The sequence below is a fragment of the Corylus avellana genome, chromosome ca2 (genome assembly GCF_901000735.1).
Source record: "Corylus avellana chromosome ca2, CavTom2PMs-1.0".
NCBI lineage: Eukaryota > Viridiplantae > Streptophyta > Magnoliopsida > Fagales > Betulaceae > Corylus > Corylus avellana.
Window position 1 is genome coordinate 1,694,250 of NC_081542.1, and position 23,856 is coordinate 1,718,105.

Sequence of the window (23,856 nt, forward strand, 5' to 3'; positions counted from 1 at the left end):
GTAAAAGGTTGTCTTAAGCGGAGGAGTCAAAAAGGATTACGACAGCCCAAAGCCTGGCCATAGCTCAGGTCAAGGAACGCTTGAATGCGACAAAGATAACTTCGATATTTTACGACGGCCCAATTAATGCATGTCGCATCCATGGGTACAAAGCTCAACAAAACTTGCACCCCCAACCATATAAACCAGTAATTTGATAAACAACTCTAATAAATTAATAATGGTGAAATTAATCCTAATTTAAAATTTAAAATTTAAAATTTATAAAGAGTATCTTACACCCCAAAAGTTTCATAAAGAGGGACTATTTCCAAGGAAGATATTAGATATCAGGATATATGGTTGATCATAGTTTAATTGTGATTAATTTTAAATATAATTGTAATTTTAAAAGTTGCTTCATATTTAAAAGATGAGGAGGATAAAAAGCTTTACTAACATGACTCATTGATTTTACATTTTCCAGTGTTTATATAAATAAACACCAATAAATTATTAGTGTTTAATAAACCGTTGATAATTCAACTTTTTATCAGTGTTTTACATGAATGCTTGCATGTAAACACCGCGTTTTTAGCAATGATCGCAATTCGTGTAATCCATGTCTTCTAACTAATATTCTACAGTCCAAGTCTTTAATTAGCATACAATAAATATATCATGTTATGCATTTATATCTTCAACCATAGTATTTAAAAAATAAAAAATTAATAAAAATTAATAAATAAAATAAATAAATAAAAACTTGCGTGTGGTACTCAGCATTTCATATCGGATATTTTTGAAATAATTTTCTTGGAATTTTTTTTTCCTTTTATAAAAATGTTCGTAAAATATTATTTTGGTTCCAAAAAGATTCCAACCCATGACTTTTTCATTAAAACACACTTTAATTACCATTAAGCTACTTATCTGTCTTGAAAGTAATTTAAGAAAATAAATTTATAACACATGCTTAGTGAACTTAATTATAAACCACTTAAATTAATTTACCTCGGCCTTACTAACAAGCCCGCACACTCTAAGCCTATATACTCCAGTTTTGCCTAACGATTAGGACACAAATTTTTTATAAACTATCAGTTTTTTTTAGTAGTATTACTAACAAAAACTTGTGTTTTTTACATGTTTAAATGACACATTTTATTCTTAAAAGTTGGTCCGTAAGAAATTTATGTCTTGAATGGCGATTGTAACACTTGCTTCCTATATCAAAATTGGTTATGATGATGATGCGTTGATCTTTATGTTTGTATTCCTTTGGATGAAGGACAACCCCAATACCCATCACCATCATACACCCCAAAGTTGTTTCTCAAGTTGGAAAGAAAATCAAACAAAAATGCAGGCAAGCAATGAGGGCCCATTAATGAAGTCAGAAATTTCAACAACAACCTATCTTTCGGCCCAAACTTGCGGATCCTACCATGCATGGCCCATCAAATAATCGAATTCCACAAAAGTTTCATAAAGACTAAAGAGTGACTAGTTCCAAGGAAGATATTAGATACAAGTGAGAATGTAATTAACTCAGAATATTGTATGTTTAAGGGTTTGTTTGGGTTTACGATTTAAAATTTATGTGTTGAAAATACATTTTTATACACATAGTTAAGCATTTGATAAAATTACAATGACCTTTATACACATAGTTAAGCATATATTTGCAATCTTTTAAAAATTGCTCACGAGTTTATTTTTCAAAGAAACTAAAGATTGCTCATGACACAATACAATAATTTATAATAAAAATTAAATTTTACTAATCGAGCCGAATTCATACGGATTCGTTTTGTTTATCAAACAAACCAAAGTCGAGTTCTTTACAATGGGCACGACCCAATTACAACTCCATCTAAATATTCCATAATGATATTGAGCCATTAATGGCAAAAGGAAATTAATGCCTTGGCAGGGTGAAAACAACTGCCATAACCGTCATAACTGCAGTTAAACGACCAATGAGGTTTGCTGACGTGTCACTATTGCTCTCTCTGCACAAGCAATTGTAGTCGATCAGAATTTGCATCGTGCATATTACTAGTTCGTATGTTATTATTTTTTTTTTTGTTTTTTTTTTCTTCTAGAAATAAAAAAAAAAAATTAACAAACAATTATAAATTTTTTTTAAAAAAATCGCCAATGTGTCATGTTATATCAAGACTTGATAAGTTTCTAATTTGTACATAATATTTTGAAATATATATTAATTACAATTGTTATTATAAAAACATTTATATATAGACCGATGTAGCAATCTATAATTAATAAATTAATAAATAATTTGTATACTTAATTATTTTATCAATTATAAATTAACACATTACTTTATAAGTGAGTTGATATTAAAAGATTCAGTATCATTGAGATCTCTTAAAATTCCCTTTAAATTTAAATTCATAAATTTCAGTATCTAAAGGTCTAAAACAATCTATGTTAATTTCCTTGAGGGTAGTATCCTGATTAAATGTAGAAATATGGTTTATTTTAGACTCTTAAATAAAATGGACGACTGAAATTTGTAAATTTAAGAATTTAAAATTTAATTAGAATTTAAGGAGAAGTAAATGTTCCTTAGACTAGTGATATTTAATTACCTGGAGGGTGTTTGGCAAAAAGTGATGAGGTAATCTGCCGGCGTTGATCTGCAATTATGCGAGCAGTAAGACATGGAGTTCCTGTAAGATGAACAAGTATACATCTTGGAGCCTTCATCGTAGCCGGCATCGCCGCTCATCAATAAGCACTTCTGCTGAAGGAACCCCACGTATGAGCTGAGATTGCACGGATCTGAACTATGGGGAGCCGAAATGCAACATTATTTATTGTGCTCTCTCATTTCGCACGTGACGCGCTTACAGACATCCGTGGCCGTAGGACACGCTCCGCTCAAGTCCATGGAGCAGACCGACTCGCCACAACTCCCTCCGATTCCACCCAGCGGCACAACCGTCATCGGGAGGTTATAAGATCCCCTGTTAATAGAAACACGGGCATCGATATCGTCTTCTTCTACGTTTAGATCGAATATGGCCTCTGTGACTGATGACACAAATTCGCCACCGTTGCATTCTATGGTGGACGTACCGCAATCGCCTGTGAGGCACGAGAAAGAGCCGGTGGAGTGTTGGGTGCAGAGGGTGCGATCCCACAAGCTGCCTGACCAAGAGTTATTTATGTCGAGAGTTTTGGACTCGCTGGGTTGGAGAGTGAAGCCGGTGGTGGGGAGGGGGATCTCCACCTTCGGCATCCAGAGTTTGTGGGATGACATAATGGCTGGCCATACTGTGTAGCTGCACTTGTTTATGATTGTGAATTTTGCTGAATACACTCGTGTTGTCACAAATGCCAAGTACAGTTTGAAAATAAATAACAATTGTAAGTAATAATCCAAATTAATTTTTAACATTGTTAGACTCTATAATTGAGATTCAACTGGGTTACCTGAGAGGAGAGAAAGACAGAGAGAGAGAGAGGAGAGTGATATAAACTAGGAGAGTGTTTTTACATCCGATTAGCTATATTTCTAAAAAAAATGTGGGAAAAGATTTGGAAAAAAGATAAAGCAGGAGAGAGAAACACTAAAAAATAAAATGGCTCCCTTAAAAAGTGCTGCTACATTTAACTTTTTTTTTAACTCTTCTAATCAAATATCTATTTTACATATATTTTTGGCTCATCCAATGTGGAAGGTTTTTTGAACATTTGAAGAGCTATTCTAGATAAAAATAACATTTAGCTCTTCCATTGAAAATGCTCTTAGCCGTAGGACACGCTCCACTTAAGTCCACGGAGCACCTTGACTCATCACAGCTCCCTCCGATTCCACCCTGCAGCACAACCGTCGAGGGATGCTAGAATACATTCCCCTCACCATCTCTCCACCATCTTTCATCTTTCAACATTTTGATTTTTTTTAAAAAAATAAATAAAATAAAATAAAAACAAGAGAGAGGAGATGGTGAGGGGAATGAAAAATAGCATTTGCTGTCATTTAGATTGAACTTGGCTTGCGTGGCTGGTGACTTGGCATTGCCACCGTGGCATTCTATGGTGGACGAGCCGCAATCGCCTGTGACGCACGAGAATGCGCCAATGGAGTTCTGGGCACAACCGGTGCGACCCCATAAGCTGCCTGCCCAGAAATTGGGTATGTCAAGAGTTGTGGACTCGCTCGGTTGGAGACTGAAGCCGGTGGTGCGGAGGTGGGTGGCCGTGTTGATGTTGGTGTCGTCGGATCTAAGAGCTGGCCATACTGTGTGGCTACACGTGTTTCTGACTCTGAATTTTGCTGAAGACACTCCTGCTGCCACACAATGCAAAACAGTACGTAGAAAATAAACTAGAAGTAAAAGTAATCATCCAAACATTGTTCATTAAACTCTATAATTATGATTTGTGTTACCTGAGAGGACATGGAGGAGAGAAAGAGAGAGGAGAGCGATAGAAACTGGGAGAGAGGCCATGTTGATTAATTGGAGACCAAAAACTGGTAGAGTTTTGAAGCTCGTACGTATATTTGTTTAAAGATTTGAGACGAGGGCATGAAGATTTTTTTTTTTTTTTAATATAAAAAGGAAGGATTGAAGGAATGCGAGAAAGAGAATTGGAAATATTGTTTGCATTAATTAAAAAGCTTACACACATTATATTATATTCACCGAAAGGCATCCATGAGTAGAAAGTTAAACAACTTGCACGAAACATATATATATACTAATAAATGTCGCACGAATTAAGTTGTGCAAAGGATGGAGTTCATGCAGTAATTGGTTTGGTTTAATTGTTTTCTGCTTATAATATATTTAGATACATAAAACGACGTTGCACCAATATCATACTACAAATAAAATCGGCCCTGGGTCAACTCTATGACGTCGGAGATAGAAGTGGCAGCCAGCAAATATGGAACTATGCTATAGCCTATAATGAAGATTGAAGGGTCGCACAAACAATGCGTGTTCTCTAAGAGTGAGAATGACTTGCCAGTGCCAATAGGGACATTCTTCGTTTTAATAGTTTTCTGGCCTTTTTACATAAAATGTTTATATATATTGTTTTGTTGGCATTTTTTATTTAATAAATGCAGATAAATTATTAGCCTTTGTAACTATGCCTATGCCCCGCCCTTGGTTGTATTTTTTTTGGTGCATAAAAATTTAATGAAGATTCATTTATTCATTAAAAGAAATGGTTTTCTATCATTTTCGCTTTAGGGGGCTTTACGGACTTAGTTCAATTATGTTCTTTTTACCTTCGGAGAAGGGAATGACACATTAGTATAAAAAACCAAATATGACAAACATCAAAATTTTCACAATTTTATAAACTCACCACAAAATCCCTATTCTGCATTAAGACGAAATCCACAGCCCTCTCTTCTGCTGAAAGCCACTTCGACGGAAGACTCATCCTCGAGTTGAGTAGAGTGCCACGTTGGGTTTGCATTAGTGAAAACATTGATGGATATGTTTGTTGTTCATCAAAGATCGATGCCATGGATACAAGTACCGCTTGGAGAATTGGGCCCACCCATAATATTTAAAAGAGCAAGGATTGGATTGAAAACCATTGCAAATATAAGAATTCTTCTGTCAAAAATTATATAAGGCCCTTTCATTGCATGTTGAATCCTTTCAAAGCAGGACCACTTCATATATCCATCATTGTTAAATAAACCTCAAATCTGTATAAAATACTTCCTAAATACGTCTCATTATATTTCAGCTTTGTCGACGGGCTAGCCCCCAAAAAAGGGGTTTGAATTCTTAGAATGCCTCTAAATTTTTTTTTTCTTTTTTGGTTAGGAATGCCCCCAAGACTTGAGCCAACCCCTTGGGGTTAATAATCTCGAAACCAAATTACCATTACTTTCTTTCTCCATTAATTCTTAAACTGGCGTTAAAAGATAAAATCATTTTTTGCATTTTGCCACAACTTGAGCATATAAAAAAGCAGTGCGGTGGCCGTTTTGTTTAAAGAATGCAGGGTCACAACATCAGGGCCAGGTAATATAGAAAGGGATGGGTAACTTGCAACAGTATTCTGGTTGCTTCCACAAATTATTTTTGGCAAAGACATTGCACTTCTTTTAACCAATTTGCCTAGTAGGGAACCACCTATGAAAATCTATGTTTATGTTTCTTAAAGTAGTGGGGTAAATGTGACAGACAAGCGTTTTTAAAAGTCTATTCTATTGGGGTCTACATTTCAGAAAATGTTTTTTATTGAGTGCATCCGCTTTTTTTTTTTTTTTTTTAAATCCAAAATAACTGACATTATATATATATATATATAGAGAGAGAGAGAGAGAGAGAGAGAGTAAGCCTGCAAGAACTATGTTTTAAATGGGGGTTATCTAAAGGCACCAATGAACAAAAGAGATCTCCAAATCAAATGGTGTTCATTTAGAATACCAACAAAATGAGCTAGAAGAAAAATATATAAAAATATAAAAGATTGCCCTAGAGTTAATAAAATACAGGGAATTAACAATCAAAACTTTGGAGCCAGTTTCAAAGCTTACCTCTATAGAGAAGCAAATATCCACAGAAAGCCTTCTGATAAAAGCAAAACATCATCAAGCCTATACTAATCCCCAAAACTATCAAATTATGCAATGCCTTTAGAGTCTGTTGAAATTCAATATTTGTCATCAAACTATAAGCCTATAAGCTCTTTTGTTGTAAGCCCATATCAACCGCAAACAATTCAAAAAAGAAAAGGAGAGGACAAAATGGCTGAAGAAGAAGGGGGAAGGAGAAGAACATTCCACCAAGGCAACCTGATTATCCATAAAGTGCATTGGCACCAGATAGCATCCAGACAGAAGCAAAAGAAACACATCGAGCATAGCACACTAAAAATTAACCACATTTTATACTATCCATTGTTAGAGAACGTCCCATAGATTTCCCACAAACCCCATTGTTTGTGTAATGCAGGTTTTAAAGATGCTTGGATTACTATTCTAAAACAATTGTTTGTACAATGATATCACTATAACAATTTTGAATGAGCTTATGATTCTCTATATAGTATAACAATGCAATTGCAAAGGCCCTTGATCAAAAAAAGTGAAATCATGAACATTACAACCTTGGACATAGGCCAAGCGTAGGAATTGAATGGCGAAGTGTAGTTTCTAACTAGAAGATATGTCAGAGAGCCCTATTCGGATGAACAGCCTAAATATAGACCCAGAAGGAGAACTACAAAAAAAATCAACGAAAACGCATAATTGGCACAAAAAAAACTAAGAGTGTGTTTGGCACAGCGACCAAAAGATGTATAGTTTAAAAATTTGCGATCTTAAAACCAAGAAAAATCGCTAGCAATGGAGTGCATTTCTAAAAATGCCAAACAGCACGTTTTCAAATTGATGTTTTTAAATCACACGTTTTAAACAAAGCAACAATAAAAATGTACGAAGCACAAAGATTAGTAGATAAATCAATCCACCACATCACACAGCACGATTAATTCACACTTGAAGATGAGAAGTGCTCGATTAGAAACTTATGCCGCAGTCATCAGTTAAGAAGAAGAAAAACCCTAATTCTTATGCGAACAAACATCACATATCTGTGTGTTAGGTAGACGGGAAAAATTGCTGATTAAACAGCGAAAACGCAAAATCAAAAGCCCATTTTAGCCAAAACCATCCTATGTATAACCATTGACCAACCAAATATATGAAGAAAAAAAAGAGAATATGTACTATTACTCTTTTTTTTTTTTTTTTTGGTACTCAAGAGGCGTCGGGGACCGCAGAGCAATCTTTAGCAAAATGGCCTTGCTTCCCGCAGTTGAAACACCCAGTTCTTCCTCCGGAACCACCTCCACTGAACCTTCCCGAAACGCCGCCGCCGTTTCGGCAATCCCTAGCCAAGTGCCCAAACTCCCCACATGTAAAGCAGGCACCGCTGCCACTTCTGCCACCACCGCCACCACTGCCACCACCGCCACTACCGCCACCTCCACCGATACAGTCCCTCGCCAAATGCCCGTACCCACCGCACGAGTAACACGCGCCACCCGCGCCACCGCCATTGTTTCCGCGAGGACAGTCCCTGGCCATGTGCCCAACCTCGCCGCAACTGTAACAACCGCCTCCGCCTCCGCCTCCGCCTCTGCCTCCGCCTCTGCCTCCACCGGACGCGGGGTTCCCTCTGTAACATTCCCTAGCGATGTGCCTCGTATCGCCGCAATTGTAACACCCGGCCCCGCCGTTGCGCCTATCTCCACCGCTTCTCCAGCCACCGCCTCCGCCACCGCGTGTGGACCTGCCGTGACTGTAACTTTCCTTCTTGGTGGCCTGGAGGGGAGATCCGTTGGGGCCGGTGACGTCGATGGCCTTAGTCTTCTCGTTGACGCCGAGCTCGATCTGGAACTCGACGCTATCGCCCTCGGCCAGGCTACGGAAGCCTTCGGCTTTGATCGCTGACTGGTGGACGAACAGATCTTCGCCACCGTCGTCGGGCGTGATAAACCCGTAGCCCTTCACATCGCTGAACCACCGGACCACACCCGTCGACCTCTCCTCCGCCATTGGATCGAACCCTAACCTTAGCCCTTAACCAATATTGAATGAATGCAGAGAGAATGAAAGATGTATGAGCGTCTTTATATAATGATAGGGCAAAAACCCTAATCGCCTCCGCTTCTCTGATTCCCTAATTCGCTTTAGCCTCCTCTCCCTTAGATCCTCTTTCGTTTCACGTGTTCATCTGGTGGTCTTCGGTCTACGCTAATCAACCCTGGACCCCCATCCCCCACCCCCCCACTTTGTTTTAATCAATTTTTTTGTTCTTTTATATGTTCCAGATTTTATTTTTATTTTAATTGATATAGAGTATGTGATTTTTATATAATTTTGAAAAATTTATTTGAGAATCACATGCTAAGAATGTCACTTGGCTCACTTTATATTAAAAATACATGTATAAATAACATACTCTAATAATAAATATAAGTATAATAAAATACATTAGAGAAAATTTCTACCATCTAATTTAAAGAAAAACTTTATACATGTAAAAATATATACAAAAAAAATTTAAGGCTCGGGTTGGGCTTCTCATTTGCATAAATTAATTTTGCTACACTTCCACACACCATGCATGTAAGCAATTGTGAGGAGACTCGTTATGAGCCTACTTGTCCAAACAAGTCTAAGGGTTGTCTTGTATTAAAATTCTCTACCCAAATTACAAGAAATATGAGCAAATAATTACATTAGATTTCAATCCGGCCCGAAGGCCTTGTATTTTCACTCTTTTTATACGCAACTCTTCTTTGTCATCTTTTCCTTCCTTGCAACTCATTAGATTATATGAAAAATAAGAAATATTTGACAATTTTCTATCTTAGGCAAACCCGAAAATTATTTTTCAAATTATTTTCAAGATTGCAATTTAACAACAAAAAAAATCAACTTTTTTTTTTTAAAAAAAAAAAAAATTTATGAAAAATGTAATTTAGCTGAAAATATTTTACACCGAAAGAAATCAGGGCTTAAGATTTGAATTATTATTTTCAATTACAAAAGTTGACGTTTTAGTATTTTAATATCTACTATTTTAGACAATTATTAATTTTTAATGTGTAATAACAAAAATCTTAACTATTTAATTAGAAATAAATAAATAATAACTAAACTTTTAATAACACCACCATAAATTATTGTAAGACTCATAACTTTTAATAATAATTAAATATTTCACAGCCATTGAGTCAAAACTATTAGAATATTAATTAAATAATTAAATTCACATTTTTCTATTAGGTTAAATTTTTGGAATAAATGGATAATTTAACATAGCATCAGAACAAAAATTTTCGAACCTTATTTCCGTTATTCACTTTTCATTTTTTATTTGACTTTACTTATTGAAAAAAAGTTTGAACGTACACATGCGAAAAAATATTAAAACATTAATTAAATTATTCGAATCACTTATTTCAATTAACATTTTTTAGATAAGTAATGATTTAACAAAAATATGCAGGACAACTGATGAAGTTGAAAATAAGGTTGAAGTTGGATTCAGCTATAATGCTCGACTATAATCCATGACCCCCCACATAAGTAAAACTTCTGTAGAGGCTATATCAATACAAAAATTACAAAGACGATTGCCTATCTACAGAATGCAGTGGAAATCATTGAATGGTTGCCACTATAAAGTGAAATGGGAGAAATTTGTACAGGTAATCAAGCATTAGTAGACTTCCACATTCCATTGCTCTGCCTTCTTCAACTGCTTTTTGTAATCCAACCAGTCAATGCCTATAAAATGCAGCAAACACAAGATTGAAGGGCACTATAGACAGAAAATCATCTATAAAATCTAACCAAAAGTCATCAGCTTCTTACCATCTCTAGCAGCCAATGACACCATTATGTCATCGATCCCCTTTTCCATCCCCTTCAGTCCACACATATAGACAAAGGTGTTATCCTTCTTAAGCAACTGCCATAGCTCTTCTGCATACTGAGCCATTCGGGTTTGAATGTACATCTTCTCTCCTTTCTCATTAGTTTGCTCTCTGCTCACGGCAAAGTCGAGTCTAAAATTTTCGGGGGCCTTCTCCTTCATTTTCTCAAATTCCTGTCTCATAATAGGAGAATCTTCAGTGTATATCTCAAAGTATAGGCATAAAATTTTTTATGAGCGAGGAAACTCTAATCTATCTCACCTCCTTATAAAGCAGTGAGCTACTTGTGGGAACGCCCAAGAAGAGCCACGCCAAGCCATTGAACTACACAACATGTCAAAAAGCTGAATCATTCATCAGCTGATGCATAAACAAGAATTCAAGAACTACAGATTTTTTTTTCTCTAGTATGCCAGATAGACATTTATGATGTCTGGTTTCAAGCAGCCAGAGACACGTAAAGAAGTTCCCCGCAAATCCTGACATGGATTTATAAAGGTAATTTTGACTAATCTTTTATAAAGTAATAGCGCAGATGTAGCTAACGCTTTTTTTTATACCATTACAACAATTGTATTATCCATGATTGTTTTTGATGATGCTTCGGTCCAATCCTTAATATCAGTATCAATGAGAAATACCACAAGTTATAACAGTCTTCATTGTCTTAAGACTCACTAGTTTAGTTCGCTCACTTTTTGACACCCTTTCTTCTTTGGCCATGAGATAAACCCTAAACCCATATGCTCATATTCATAATGGGCTGAACCTAGACCTTAAGCACAAGGCTACAAGGCCATTGATACTGTTTTGATGCTTCGACTGGGGCGCTTTTTCATCATGCAGTTCATGTTAGTGTCTCAAGTCATAAGGGTTTATGAAGACAAGATTGATTGCATTCTATCTACCTTGTAGTCCTCATGCTTCTCAAAGAACATTTTCCACAAAAATGAGCGGAAAGGAGCAATGCCAGTTCCAGTTGCAAGCTGCAACAGATGATTCAATTATCACCAACCTATGGAAATCAATTAACTGAAAAAGCATAAAGAATATAGGGAGAATCCACACAATTTTAGTTGACATTGTTCTTGCTTAAGATGACAAAACTGAATATACCATGATGACGGTGGCAGTGGGATCTTTCGGCATAAGCATTTCTTTCCCAACTGGTCCTGTAATCTTTACTTCAGCTCCCGGTTTCAGGTCACCTGAAATACAAGACAATTAGAGCTACTAGGTTGCCATAGCTAAGACATCTTCCATAATGTGGTGTTAAGCCTTTTTAGCTATTACAATCTGTTCCTCATAAACTACATTTAACACCAGAAAGATCGGCAATGTTTCTTTAGAATTTGGGAGAAAGAGATATATATTTTTTTTCAGAACTATAGCCTGCATCCTTACACAAGAAATTTGAGCAGACTCCTTTAACAATCTCTCCTTTGTCATTGGTGTACACAAGCCGTTTCACACAAAGAGAAACCTGTATGAAGATAACAGATAAGAAGCTCTCCATATGAATTGACACCAAAGGAAACGAAAGGTAACTATGGGAATATGTTAACTGATCAGATTAATTTGCAATAGGGGCTTGTGTTAAAACATGGTAGATGAGATGTAAATAATACAAACTTCACAAAAACTCAAAACCCATTAGAACAAAAACGTAATTGGAAACTTAACTATCACAACAAATATAGATCAATGTAAATAAAAATTAAAAACTTACAGTTTTGGAGTCTCCAAAGTCACCAAGGGCACTGCTGGCAATTGAGTATAACCTCAGCTTGTTAGGCTTTCCGTTCTTGTCAACACCATCTGCAATCACCCCAATTGATTGCCCTTCTCTGTAGGGGACCTCTCCTAAGCCAACCAATCAACCAGTTAACTCAAACGGATCGACTTCTGAAACCTCTCGTCAAATTAGTCAAAGTTCTTTATGTTAAATACAAACTTGTTAGATTCTTAGTGTTTGTGCTTATCACAGCAACTTAAAATATGATGGGAACTGATGTCCTTTTATTGCAAATCCATGGATACATTTGCATACAATTGTTTAAAATATTAATTAAATGCTTAAATTTACTATTTTCTATTAGCTTAAACTTTTGGGATAATTCGTAATTTAATATGGTATTAAATTCAAAGGTCCTAAATTCGAACATTGTCTCCATAAATTCAACTCACATTTCAATTAAATATTTTACATGATCGGTCTCACTTACGATTTCTTATTGGCTTAAATTTTTGGGATAACCTGTGATTTAACAATACTAAAGTTTGCAAAAAAACATTAAAGGGCAAATTAAAGCCACCAATAAGATCAAAGTAATTGTTTTCATAAAAAAGATGTCAACATATCAAATAATCCAAATGTGTACTATATATCGAGGAGTTAAACGAAGTCACCATCAAATATTAATGGAGAATAAAAAATTAGCAAATGAGCTCATACCCTCAGTGCTGAAGACCATGTGCCAGGTTTCTCCTGGAGCATCATCGCCGGTAATCTTAGTGTTGAGGAGGCATCTGCCAACGTAAGGATCCTTTGGTCTGTACTTGTTCACCACCACACCTTCCTCCATTTTCTTGGACACCTTCTCAACCTTAGCAGGAGCCTCTGTGGTGACCTGGGCTCTGATTGAAACAGCTCTTCCGCCAACAGAAACATCCCTGTACTGCAATGGAACCTGAAAAACCAAAAAAACCCATGTCAGAAGCTCCAAGCAAAACAAACACATCCAAAACTATATGAATACATAATCTGTACTAATGCTAATACAAACCTTCTTGAAGGATACTCTTTCTGGTGAGATAATAGAGGTTCTGGAGGACAGAGAAGCAGACTTGGAGGATGGAAAGGAGACCGTAGCAGTCACTGCAGTAGCCATGGTTGTGATGCAGATGGAGCTACAGCAGGAGAAAGCAAGAAATGATATTTTGGGTAGTGAAGTGTTGGTGAAGAAGCCCGACAAAGAGAGGGGTACGATCTTTTTGGGTGGCACTGGATTATGAGATTGAGTGGAGGAGATTGTAAGGCTAATGCAGTGGTAGATGTGAGGATAAGTCTATGGGTAATGTATGACTCTCACCCCACTTCTCACGCCCATTGGGAAATCTTCCAAACTCCTTTGGTTTTTGATTCACAACACAAAAGGGACGTTGATGGACAAACAGACAGGTGTGAGTGAGTACTGTTACATCGTCAATTATCCACAAATCTGCAGCCATAGGAAACACACACGTGGACTGTTTTAATCAAAATGAGGGGATAAATAATATTGAGTAATAGATTTAAAATTTTGAATTAATAGATTATCATCACTTTGAGAATATTCAATGTACCATTATTATTTGAGTCGACATAATTTTCTTTCACATCAAAATATTATAATATTTCTATTAAATTATTATTTATCTTAAAATTTTAAATTAATACAAAATAATAAATTTAATTAATATTTTAATACTCTCATCCGTAGGCTCAATCTCTCCTTTAAATCTTTATTTATGTTAAAAGTTTAAGTTAAAAAAATTATAAGTTATAAATTTAATTAATATTATTATAATTTTCATATGATTATTATGGTTAACATGTGGGCTTTAAGTAAATCACCACCTCTTTCAAGTGGCGTTATACCATTGATAGTAGTGATTTTTAGTGGTTTAAGAAATGATGAATTTAATCAATATTGTAATATATAATATATTTCATTGAAATATGAAATAAATGACCTAAACAAGTTTGGATTTAAGCTATTTGTTCTTAAAGGAAATGGATTAAAGTAATTTATTTCAACTGTCACGCGTATATAAGAAACACATGATTTTTTATCATAGTAATTAAAAAACAATGTATTCCTCATATAATAATTAAAAACACAACATAAATTTATTTTAAACTGGGCAACCTATTTTATAAATTGCCATGCGTAGGTTTTTTAATTAATATATAAGGATCACATAGTTTTTTTTGTCTGGGTTTCCTTCAACTCAGTTCCTTTATCATGAGATCATAATAAAAAATTTGCATTCAAAATTTGTATCCAGCATTCACCTTTTTATTTTAATTAACATGGTATCAAAGTAAATACTATCGGTATCAAATCAAGGACTATTAGTAGCTCAATTAGCTAGAGACTACGTCTCATGAAGCGGAGATCATTAGTTTGAATTTTTTTTCTTCCTCTTATATGGACATGTAAAAAAAAAAAACAATTATTCACCTTTTTTATTTTAATTAACATGGTATCAAAACAAATATTCTGCGTATTAAATCAATGACTTTTCTTCAATCCAATTTGATGGAAAATTTTGTCTTTAATTTGGACATCAGCAACGACGTCGTTTCTATATAAAACCTTTACGGTAAAAGATTGTTGGGCGAAAATAGAGCGCATTTGAGCGGTTCTTTTGAACGTTAATCCCTCTCTCTCGCTCACTCTCTCTCTCTCTCTCTCTCTGAATTTCGTCGCCAACATCCGATTCTCGTGGAGGAACAGAGCCCTAGACGACTCGGTTCATGCGGATCATAATTCCAAATGCTCTGAATCAAAACCATATGAATTCTTTGCGTTTCGCGAGGGGCTTCGTCATCAACTATTTGAATTCCCTTGCTACCGTGAGTTCCAATCCTTTTGTTTCCTCAATTTTATTCCCTTCTTTTTTTTTTTTTTTTCACTCCTCAATGCCTAAGTTCTCTGTTATTTTTTCATGTTTGAAATAATGTTTAATTTATATATATTAAGGCTCGTGCATTATATTGGAGCGGTTGTCTAGAATCTAGATGGTTCTATTGATAAAATTGTGATTACACAAAATGCTTTCCATATTTTTACTATAATTTTGTCTCTACTATGAATATATAGGATTTGGTAGCATATCTTTATTGTGACCGAGAAGTGTAACGATTGACTGTTTATGCTTTTCAAATTTCTCCTCATTTGCGAGTTTGATTGCAATCCCTCGGTTTACGGTTTGCATTCTGTGGTTGTTTTGAAGCCCTATGTTTGTTATGAATCTATTGTCATAACATCCATTTTCCCAGCCTTGCGTTATCTGCTCATGATCTTGTTTGGCACTTTGCATGGGAATAATCTTTAGTGAATCACCATTTATCCTAAAAGTTCAAACAAATAAAAAATGGTTAATGTAATCATTTAATTAATATTTTAGCACTATCCCTTATGTGTGGGTTAAATTCTTCTTTAACAAGTAAGGTCTAACACATAGAATATTAAATAGAAATGGGAGGTAAATGATGAAAACAAAATTCGAACTCAAGAACTTTGTTTTAGTACTATATTTATTCACAATTCATACTAAAATGATTTCATTTCATTGTAGATTGTTTGGTGTTCAAACCAAACCAAGCCTTGCTGGCTTCCAGTATTTTTTTGCAAAAGTGCAGTTTTGAACTCTTGATCTCATGGCTTCCAGCAATAGTTATACATTTAACGTGCTGTAGTTTGCAGTTTCCATTTTCCTCTGATTTGATCTTCAATTCAAGGAAGGCCTCCAATAGTGTATCCTAGTGTTTGGGGTGAGTTACAGTTCCTTCAACAGGGAAGAGAACCTTTAATGGCCCTTTGAAAATCTTCTATGGACTTCCAGCTAAGGTTATAGTGTTTGGGGTGTAATTTATATGGAATGTCTCTTGCAATCTCCAAAATGGACTTTCAGTCCTATAGGAGTTGGTACCTGCCTGTTTAAAGTATCACCTGAAGCTCCACGGTGATGATCAAGCAATTGCAAGATAAATTTGTCATATGATCAACAAGAAATTTGTTTGACTGCAATACTGGTAATTGTGTTTGACATGCTTACAATAGAATCCTTTCTACTGTACTTGTGCAGGTACTGTGTATCTCCTTATTTGTAGATCTAATTCATTCAGCTCCCCTAATATGATATTTTCATAGTTCATTTTTTAGAATATGCATACTTTTTAGTTCAGTGTGTGGTGATATTGAAAAGAAAGAAGCAATTGCTAGAAGAAATTGAAGTTTTGATAAACACCTGGATACCAATGTCTTCATATTATGATGTTCGATACAAACATTTTAAGAGTGCTGCAATGATTATTCTTTTGTTTACAGTACGCAGATCTATGATCATCTTCTTCCCTTTTTTATTTTTTAATTATTATTTTTTTCTCCCTATTATGAGTCTGTAGTTAGAGAATTGATTCTTCATCAATAGCTGGAGAAATCACATAGGGGCTTTGTATGAAGATAAATTATTGGGGAAGCTATGCTACTTTTGTATAGATGTCAATGCTAAAGCCACTACATTTGGTGCTACCTGAATACATTTTTAAATGAAGCAAGCAGATAACTACATGGCAAATGCATAGCTTCTCAACTTTGCTAAATTCTGCATTTTGCTTTCATTTTTATGTCTTCAATTCAATCAAACAACAGATAATGCAGAAAGGAAAGTGTTAGTACTATGCTGAAGTAGAGATTTTTCTTTCTCTTGATTATGGGCCAAGTCAAAGACATGTTAAAACAGAGCATTCAGAACTCCAAACAAACTTTAGGGTTCCGAGCGGTTGTAGGTATAATCTACTTGTCTCTGACAAATTGGTTATAGAATGATATAATTTACATGGTAAAAGATTTCTTTTTGATAAGTAAAAAATTTAAAAGATTACTTAACGACATCTTGCAACAGTGACTCTCTCTCTCTTCTTTGCTTCAATGACAGAGGTGTTTAATTGTTTTTACTATCAAATGTAAATAAAACTGCTACAATACATAATGTGCCATATCATTAATCTCTTTTAGTGTTGGCATGTTTACATCAGTGCATAACTTCTTGAGCAGGTATGATACTGTTGTCATAGTTTGACTATAAATTGATTTGCTGTTTTATGCAGGTTCATGTCATATCTGCCAGCTATGGCTCTGAGCTGCAGTTCTTCTTATATTATATGAGGCTTTAATAGTAGATCTTAAAGAGTTTTTTCGAGGTGGTATCAGTGAGAGGGTGGCTTTGATCAATTTTTGCATATCGTTGAATAAGTAAATTTTGTCTGTGTCTATCCATGTGACTAGGCTAATTGACTATGGCACAATTTTTAATTTTTTAAGTTCCTGGGATGATTATGTTGTTTGCAAGATTTGCATATCTCATACAGGATGTATTTGTACATTTCTGCTTATCATGCATATAATGGATGTGAGTGGTTAGGTAATAGATGTGGCTGGGTTACTTCATTTGGTCAGTTGGGAAGTTGAATTATGAACCTGCCCCCATCAACTTGTTTATGAAATCATATCATCCTAAGTAGACTTTTTTTTTTTTTTGGATCTGTTTATAAGATATAATTTTTCATTGTCATGGAAATGGGGATGTTTCAAGTAATATCTACGGTAAGTTCAAAACCATAGGAATTTCACAATGACTCTTGTGAGTCATGTTTAGCTCTATCAGATGGAAAGGCTGGCCTTTTATATGATAGGCCAATTCTTAAAAACATATGGTTCCACTTTGATTTCAATTACCACAGTTGCATATACAGAGACTCTAAATTATAACCTTTTCTGTCTTTACTTAGTGGGGCTGGGTAGCCAATCCCACATGCTACTTTGATAATATACCAAGCAAATGCGTTAAGGTGTTCTGGCAAAAAGTCAAATTTACATTTGACGGTGGATGGTGCATTAGTATTATTTTTGTCAGAAAATAGTAACTTTTGTGCAACATATTTAAATGTATGTCATGTGGATGTCTCATGATTGCAACATTGAGGAGGCGTATTGCTTTCTCAGGAATAGTTACTGAACATAACATTAAGATATATGTTGTATTGGAGTGATTCTTCATTTTCAGTGGCTCTGCCCATCGTGCATTGTAGGATGGCTTTTGGTAATAGTAGGTAATGACATAAATTGTGTCTCATATATCTTAAACTTTCAGCGACTTGATCGATGGTCTACTGGTATCTTAAAGAATGCAATGCCATCCCGGTGATAAGTTCTTGGATCTCACTAGTTTTGTGGGTAACCTATTTTGTGGAAATTTGTTAATTTTTCCCCTAACTTTGAGTTTGGACATTGGTATTTATCTGTTTGCTTATATATAAAAGATACCAATCAATTGGAACCTCTTTATGCTCAAATTAGATGTTTCCATTAAATTGTTGCCAAATTCTGCTGTATAATACATTTCGTGACGAAGTTTAAAGGATAGTAGAGCTTTATTACTTGTTAGTTATTTTCTTCTTTGTAATTTTAATATCATTGTAGTTTTTTACTAATTCTGTTGCAAAGTAGCTGTAGGGTGGTTGACTCATCAATAGGACTAAAGTTGAGATAGTTGTGTGTTCTGCATCATGTCCTATGTACCCATCCCGGTGATAAGTTCTTGGATTTTCACTTTCTTAATTATATGCTATTATAATAACTACATTGTTAACCATTGGACTTTAAACTTCTTTTTCTGTTTTTAGACATGTCTGTTGGTTCTCCTCCCTAGTGCATCCTAAATTAGTCACCTAACTGATTTGATGTGGGACTTTTATCAGCTGTCCTGGAGCACATACTAAAATGACTAATACATCCTGAATGTTCATTCAGTCACACAGTGTGTGGGGAGATGTTAGGCAGGTATTTCTAGTTGGTTGTGCTTTTACTTGTTTGCTTCTTGGTGTGTTGTGATAAAGTGTAAATGGGACACCTAATCTAAAACTCTTTTTTTTTTCCTGTTATAGACAATGCTACTCTTCACGCTAGATATTTACATTAGTTTCAGACTGACTGATGTGACGGATTTTAAGTAGCTTTTCATATCAGCCATTTAAAACTCACCACATCAGCCGGTGTGAAGCAGGTGTGAAAATCTAATGAGAAGAGTAGTATTATTGTAATCTAAAGCTCATTTGTTGACCAGTTAAAAAATTGCTCTCTTGATGCCAAGACTCTCACCTCAGCACTGTCACTATTCTTTATTTTTAATTGTTTACACAGCCATATGATTATGCATGTATATTACTGCTTAGGTATGTTAATTTCATTATTGTATAGTATTTGGCTCTGCAGCATTATTTTTATCTCTTACGACACTTTAGCTTTCAATAAAAGAATTGAAGAAGACACTTCAAGGCGGTTATGATGACTATAGGGCAAGGAAAATCGACAGTTGGTACATGTATCAGATTCCTAGTAGTCATTGTCGTACAGACAGTTGCATAAATTTAAACTGTTTTTGCGGACCATGATGGTTGTCATGACTTCATGTCTTAATGGTATATATAGGGAGCATTAAGCTTAGGTATCTTTACCCTGCCATTAGCGCTTGCAGGTTGCACAAATAAGAGATTGAGAAAATGTACCCTTTCAGAGGTTGTAGCTATTGTAGAATGTCTGTTTTTGAAGACTTGGAATCTCACCAAGACTGGCCCTTCGGATCCACCTTTGGGGAGTAAACCCTCAATACATGGCCCCGCCCATTAGAACCTTGTATTAGGTAATCCAGAAAACTCTTAGTGCGGAATCGATTCCATGATGTCTGAGCCTACGGCTCATTCCAAGCCCGCCCTTTTGACCACTAAGCTACACCTTGACTGTTCATTGTAGAATGACTTCCATAGCTAACCACTGGGTTTGAAAGGAGAGTTGAATGCATTTTTATTTTGCTGCAGGAATAGGTTGTGCGTTGTAGACGCACCTTATTCTATAGCAAGCTTGAGTATGTCTGGCCAAAAAGTATTTTTGAGTTGTGACACTGAAAATTTCTCGCCACATTCCACAGCCAAAATCCTAGGAAACAGAGGTTTACCATTTCAAGTTCTCATTCCAAACGAGTACTCCATTCTTTACAAGGAATAATTTTTACAACTATCCTGTCCGGAATTCGGATACAAGCCTTGAGACATGTTTTCCCCACCTTATGCCTTTTGCTAGCTGTTTCCATCTCAGCTAAATTATTAATCCAATTATGCGTGCTACAACCACTCTGAACACATCAAATAAATCTAGACCTGCTAAAGCCAGCATATTGTGATTCACAAGGAGAGGTATAGAATAAAGAACGGGAAAATATCTTATGTATGCCCTTTTGCTTTCTGAGTTTAGATTGGTCATCACATTTTAAAGTAGCAGTCTGTGTCCGTTTGTAACTAGAAGACAAATGGGTGGGAGGTTCCAGGAATGGGGTGCTTTTATGGGGGAAATGCAAATTAGCAGGAAAAAATAAAACACAGCAAGAGAATGCTCTGTAAATGATTGAAACTATTTCTAAAAAATTTCAGAATACATTAAATTAAAGTATGTACACTCCATGAGAATGATAAAGCAGAGAAAATTATAGGAAACGTGGGTTTTTTTTTCTTACACAACAAACTAATCTGTTTATTGATTGAATCAATGGAATGCCCTTGACCGTCTGGATTGATAAAGCTCCAACCTGCTCTTGGACTCTTGTAACAATGCCTCGAGTGTTTCATCCTGGGTAATGTGAGATTGTTTGGAAGCCCATTCAAGCACAGTGAGCACCTCGGCCTGGGCAAGTTCCTCGCTGTCTGGTACATGTAGGGAAATGTAGCATAGCAGAAACAATGCTGAATTTTGAACAATTTGTTCACCAAAATACACCAGTTGGATCAAGTGTTTTGCCCCTCCAGCACTTATGATTGCCTTTGAGTGATCAAGGTGGAGATAGTTATCTGTGCAGGCAAATTTTGAGAGAGCAACTGAAGCCTCCCTGGAAATCTCAGCTTCTCTCTCGTCGAGAAGCCGCACTAACGGGCTGATCATCCTTGTCTCCGTTGCTCGGAATGTCCTTGCCAAATTCCCAATAGCCTTGACGCACGGGATAAGGAGGTCTGAATTTGCCTCCTCAATGATGTTTAGCAACTGGTCAACAACAGCTTTGCAGGCGGGTGAACTGGGCTTGAATGCAGATCTTCTCAATTCGGCATCTTCCTCGGCCACTGCAGTAATCTCCATCAATGCCATGGCAGAATGGTACTTGACATCTTCAGGCCCTTTCTCCAGGAGAACTGCGAAGCATAACAGTGCTCTTGACTCAGTGATACTGCGGCAGATGGCTGAGTTTCCTATGGAAAGGTGCCAAAGGGCTTTTGCTGCCATTGCTTTCATGTTGGCCTTGGTAGCAGGGTCTTCCAATTCCCTCCCCTTAAGATTGAGATTACTCCCTGAAAGCGAAACATTTTGCTGGTGGTGGGGTAGATGGAGTTGATGATTCTGCTTCACATTGTTGTTATGGTTGTTGTTTGTGCTGTGGTTGTTGTTGTGGTTGGCTTGAGTTGAATCATTACCTTGTGGTTGGAGTAGCTTGGACTGGATCCTCATCGCCATGGTATTCGTCACCACATTGTACATCTGACTGGGGGCCTTGTTCGCCGTGGGGTGAGGAATTTGATTGTTACATTGCTTTTCATCTTCGTCAATTGCCTTGTTCATATTCTTGGCGTTTGGAGCATTAGTTGCCATTACAACCGCATGGATCGAGGCGGCTCTGATGCTGCTAATGGCATACTTGCTGTGCTCTTCAACGGTCTCAAACGCGAGATGGCTCACCAGCAAACGGATTATATTGTGCTGGGCAAAAAGCTCCTGACACTTGGGGTAATTAGCCGCAAGCTCAGAAACAGCCCAAGCCACCACAGCCTGGACTTTCATGGGACCTTCTTTCAGGATTTTCCCAAACACCGAACACACACCCGCGTGGATCATGTGCTCGACGCTTTCCGGGTCCCGTCCCAGTAGCCCAATTGCCCTCGCAGCGTTTTCTTGTCCTTCCAGTTTGCCCTCTTTGATCAATTTCAACAAGGGTCCGATCCCACCTTCCTCTATGATTAGCTTCCCATACCGATCATTGTCCCGGGCAAGCGAAACCAGCGAAGCCGCGGCATCGGATCGGTCCTCGAGGGAACCCGTATACAGAATCGCAATCTGTTCCCATATGAGACACAGAATTGGCTCGTTTGCTGCTATAGGAGGTAGACCCAAGTACTCGTCGCCGCGATCATCAGCCGGAGCCGACACACGGAGCAGCCACGACACGTCGCCGATCGAATTCTCGAGCTGAGACGACATCTTGCGAAAGGCAGCAGCGGGGATGATAGTGAACACGCGCTTGACTATGCCGTTGACACGGCATTTGAGCACGAGGGCTAGAGCCTTCTCGATGACTTGCTCGGTATCGTCGATAATCCGCCGCGCGGGGCGCTCGTAGAGCTCGGAGCTGGCCCGGGCGGCCTGGCGGAGTAGCCCGGCGAGCTTCTCTGTCTTGGCCTTGAGCTCCGTGCACTCTTGCTTGAAGGAACTAGCCTCGTCAGCAGCCTTGATGACTTGGTCAGCTAGTTGGATCGGCTTTGCCAAGATTTGCTTCACTAAGTCCGCCATAACCACGGCGGACCAACCTTCAAATCCTTTGTTATGGTTGACTCTGATGGAAGATCAGATCAGGAAAGGAAAATGGGTCTTCTTGGATTTGCTTTTTGGTTTAATTTTGGCCTCGATTGACGGAGGAAATGAAGTGGGCTGAGCGGTCGTTGAGAATGAATTGGCCAGTTGGATATGGATCGTGGTTGTGTGCGTGAGAGAGAGAGAGAGAGGGCTCAGAAGGTGGGGCTTGGAGGCGTTGGCGTTTTAATTTGGGTACAGTTCTTCCCAAGGCGTGGAAGAGACTCCAATAGGAACGGGTTTTACGAGGTCAAACGCGTTGCATCTTCCTCTTTTATAACCCGTCCATGACTGGATTACTGGGTTACTGGTTTTGGGTTTTAAATAAGATATTAAACAGAAATTGCTGTCACTTTTTTAACCGCCAGCTCCACCGGGTCCACTCCCAAGTCCCAATGCTGTGCAGGTTGCAGGTGACCCCTGTTTTGACACCAACCATGCTATTGATCTCTTTTAATTAGGGATCATAATTTTTAACACTATGGCACAAGAAATCAACACAAAATTAAAAAAAGGTTATGGAAAAATTTGACTTGTTTAATTGAATTAATTAAATTATGATTGACTTATATAATTTTATATTCATCTCTTAAACACGATCCGAACTGGACATGTAGTATCTACTGCTAATAATTTTTTTTTTTACAATTCGTAAACCTAACATGAAATAGCGAGTTATGGTTGAAAGGTCTGACTTGTTTAATTAAACGAATCTAATTATAGTTAAAATATATAATTTTATATCCGTACTTTGACACATAAACACAAGTTGGCATGCCCACTTTTAAGTATAAGAGTATATGGTTATATTTGTTAATACTTTTTGAAAGGTGTTTTTTGTTTGAAAATGTATTTTGGTGTTATATAAAGGTGAAGATAACTTTGAGCGTTTTTGTGTTTTAGGTTGTTTGTTAATAAAAAGCTTTAACAATTAGGAATTGAGATTTGTTGCAATTTGTTTGATTGAATTGTAGCATGCCTT

At 36.8% G+C, this 23,856-nt stretch overlaps 3 protein-coding genes and 1 long non-coding RNA gene across 4 annotated transcripts; 1 reads left to right on the forward strand and 3 right to left on the reverse strand.

The window, feature by feature from the left end:
• Positions 1-7,478: 7,478 nt before the first annotated feature.
• LOC132171092 (cold shock protein 2) lies at positions 7,479-8,758 on the reverse strand. The gene has a single exon (XM_059582316.1). The coding sequence runs from the start codon at positions 8,549-8,551 to the stop codon at positions 7,751-7,753; it is 801 nt and encodes a 266-aa protein (XP_059438299.1). The 5' UTR covers positions 8,552-8,758; the 3' UTR covers positions 7,479-7,750.
• Positions 8,759-10,019: 1,261 nt separating this feature from the next.
• On the reverse strand, positions 10,020-13,528 carry LOC132172131 (ferredoxin--NADP reductase, leaf-type isozyme, chloroplastic). The gene is made up of 9 exons (XM_059583582.1): positions 13,227-13,528; positions 12,896-13,130; positions 12,170-12,303; positions 11,845-11,923; positions 11,557-11,648; positions 11,349-11,426; positions 10,702-10,764; positions 10,379-10,613; positions 10,020-10,291 (listed from the first exon to the last, which is right to left on the reverse strand). The coding sequence occupies exons 1-9, from the start codon at positions 13,329-13,331 to the stop codon at positions 10,224-10,226; spliced, it is 1,089 nt and encodes a 362-aa protein (XP_059439565.1). The 5' UTR covers positions 13,332-13,528; the 3' UTR covers positions 10,020-10,223.
• A 1,364-nt stretch (positions 13,529-14,892) lies between these two features.
• LOC132173124 (uncharacterized) lies at positions 14,893-17,638 on the forward strand. Its single transcript, XR_009439230.1, has 2 exons — positions 14,893-15,061; positions 17,321-17,638. It is a non-coding gene; the product is annotated as an uncharacterized LOC132173124 (long non-coding RNA).
• Positions 17,639-20,650: 3,012 nt separating this feature from the next.
• On the reverse strand, positions 20,651-23,313 carry LOC132172715 (uncharacterized). Its single transcript, XM_059584272.1, has one exon. The coding sequence runs from the start codon at positions 22,812-22,814 to the stop codon at positions 20,808-20,810; it is 2,007 nt and encodes a 668-aa protein (XP_059440255.1). The 5' UTR covers positions 22,815-23,313; the 3' UTR covers positions 20,651-20,807.
• Positions 23,314-23,856: the final 543 nt, after the last annotated feature.